We start from the raw sequence: 1277 nt of genomic DNA, 5'->3' as shown, positions 1-1277 counted from the left end.
AAGGGGCGCCCCCGCCATATCGAGGACTCCTCTTGCCCTCACCTCCCCTCTCATGCTCTTCCGGCGTTTACGTGGTGCTGAGTGCGAGGAAGAAGATGGGGGGAAGGGTTTTATTGGGGATTCACACGTGCGGGGCTTTTTACATCCGGTAAGAGTGATATGAGTCCTTAGGCTTGTAGGTTAGGTTTTACATAGGTCGCCGGGGCCGTGCCTCACATGTGGCTTTTATGCTCGGGTAGTTTAGGGCATTATATAAAATATGCGGAACATTATATGTCAGAATGCCTTTACATAGCTTTTATTAAAATAATTTTTTTTAAAAATTAAAATCGCCCGATATATTTGGTCCCACGCCACAGTGTTGCCAACTGGTCATTTTGGGAAATAACGACCCCCGAAATCCAACGGACAAAACCCCTTCACCTTCACCTTGCTCGATCTCGATCGTTGGAATTCGTCGTCGGTGGATCCCGCCGCCCTAGGAGTCAACGGCTAGGATTTGCCAGTCAAACTAACGCATGTATAGTGGGGCCCAGCTAGCCTGGCTTCGATATTCCGCCATCTCTTGCGGCCACCGCCGGCGAGGGGGAGTTCACACGAGGGGAGAAGCACGTGCGGGAAAGGGTTGGGTGCACACTAGCGCGGGTGGCCGTCGGTTAGCGCGGGGGCGCGTGCGTCGCAGAGCTGCCGGGGGGAGGGTGGGCCCCGGTCTCACCTGTCTCCGGTCAATCGGGCAGAATTGCAGAGTGGGGAATGCGTTGCTTGGCGTGCAGAGGGCGGGGTCTGCCCGCACGTGTCACGCAATTGTCTCTCATTTGACCGCATATGGGTCTTTGACACTGTACGGCACTATCGGCCTAAGAAATTACGGGAGAGCCACTGGACACTTGGCGAGCGGGGATTGGGTAGTTGGGATGTTTAATTACTCGCGGGGATATAAAGAAATGTAATTTAGGAGTATCTACGGATAAGGGAGGAAATTTCCAGAGGGGAGGGGGACATGTGCCCTATTATTCGGCGTGCAAATTTTAAAGGGGGATGGGTGTTCTGACCAAGATCTCCTCGATGAAGAAACTGCTGCCGGTACGTTAGATGAATTTAGCAAACATTATGGGCTCAGATGAAAAGTATGGATACTTTTAGGGACACTAATGCAAATTACATAAATGCATGGGGTCTAATGTTAAGGATGGAGCTCGGTTAAGTCCGTCCGATCCCGTCTTCCCGGCGCCTGCACAATCGCGAAACCTCCCCGGCATCCGCCTGCTCCCACGAGC

At 52.7% G+C, this 1277-nt stretch overlaps 1 protein-coding gene across 1 annotated transcript in view; it reads right to left on the bottom strand.

The window, feature by feature from the left end:
• The window catches only part of LOC110026901 (U-box domain-containing protein 25-like), a 1668-nt gene extending 1472 nt beyond the window's left edge, over window positions 1-196 (bottom strand). The window contains 1 exon segment of the mRNA XM_020728104.1: window positions 12-196. Within this exon segment, the coding sequence (XP_020583763.1) occupies window positions 12-54 (43 nt within the window). The 5' untranslated portion in view covers window positions 55-196.
• Window positions 197-1277: the final 1081 nt, after the last annotated feature.

The sequence above is a fragment of the Phalaenopsis equestris genome, unplaced genomic scaffold (assembly GCF_001263595.1).
Source record: "Phalaenopsis equestris unplaced genomic scaffold, ASM126359v1 Scaffold000403, whole genome shotgun sequence".
Lineage (NCBI taxonomy): Eukaryota > Viridiplantae > Streptophyta > Magnoliopsida > Asparagales > Orchidaceae > Phalaenopsis > Phalaenopsis equestris.
This window is presented reverse-complemented; position numbering and strand designations above follow the sequence as displayed.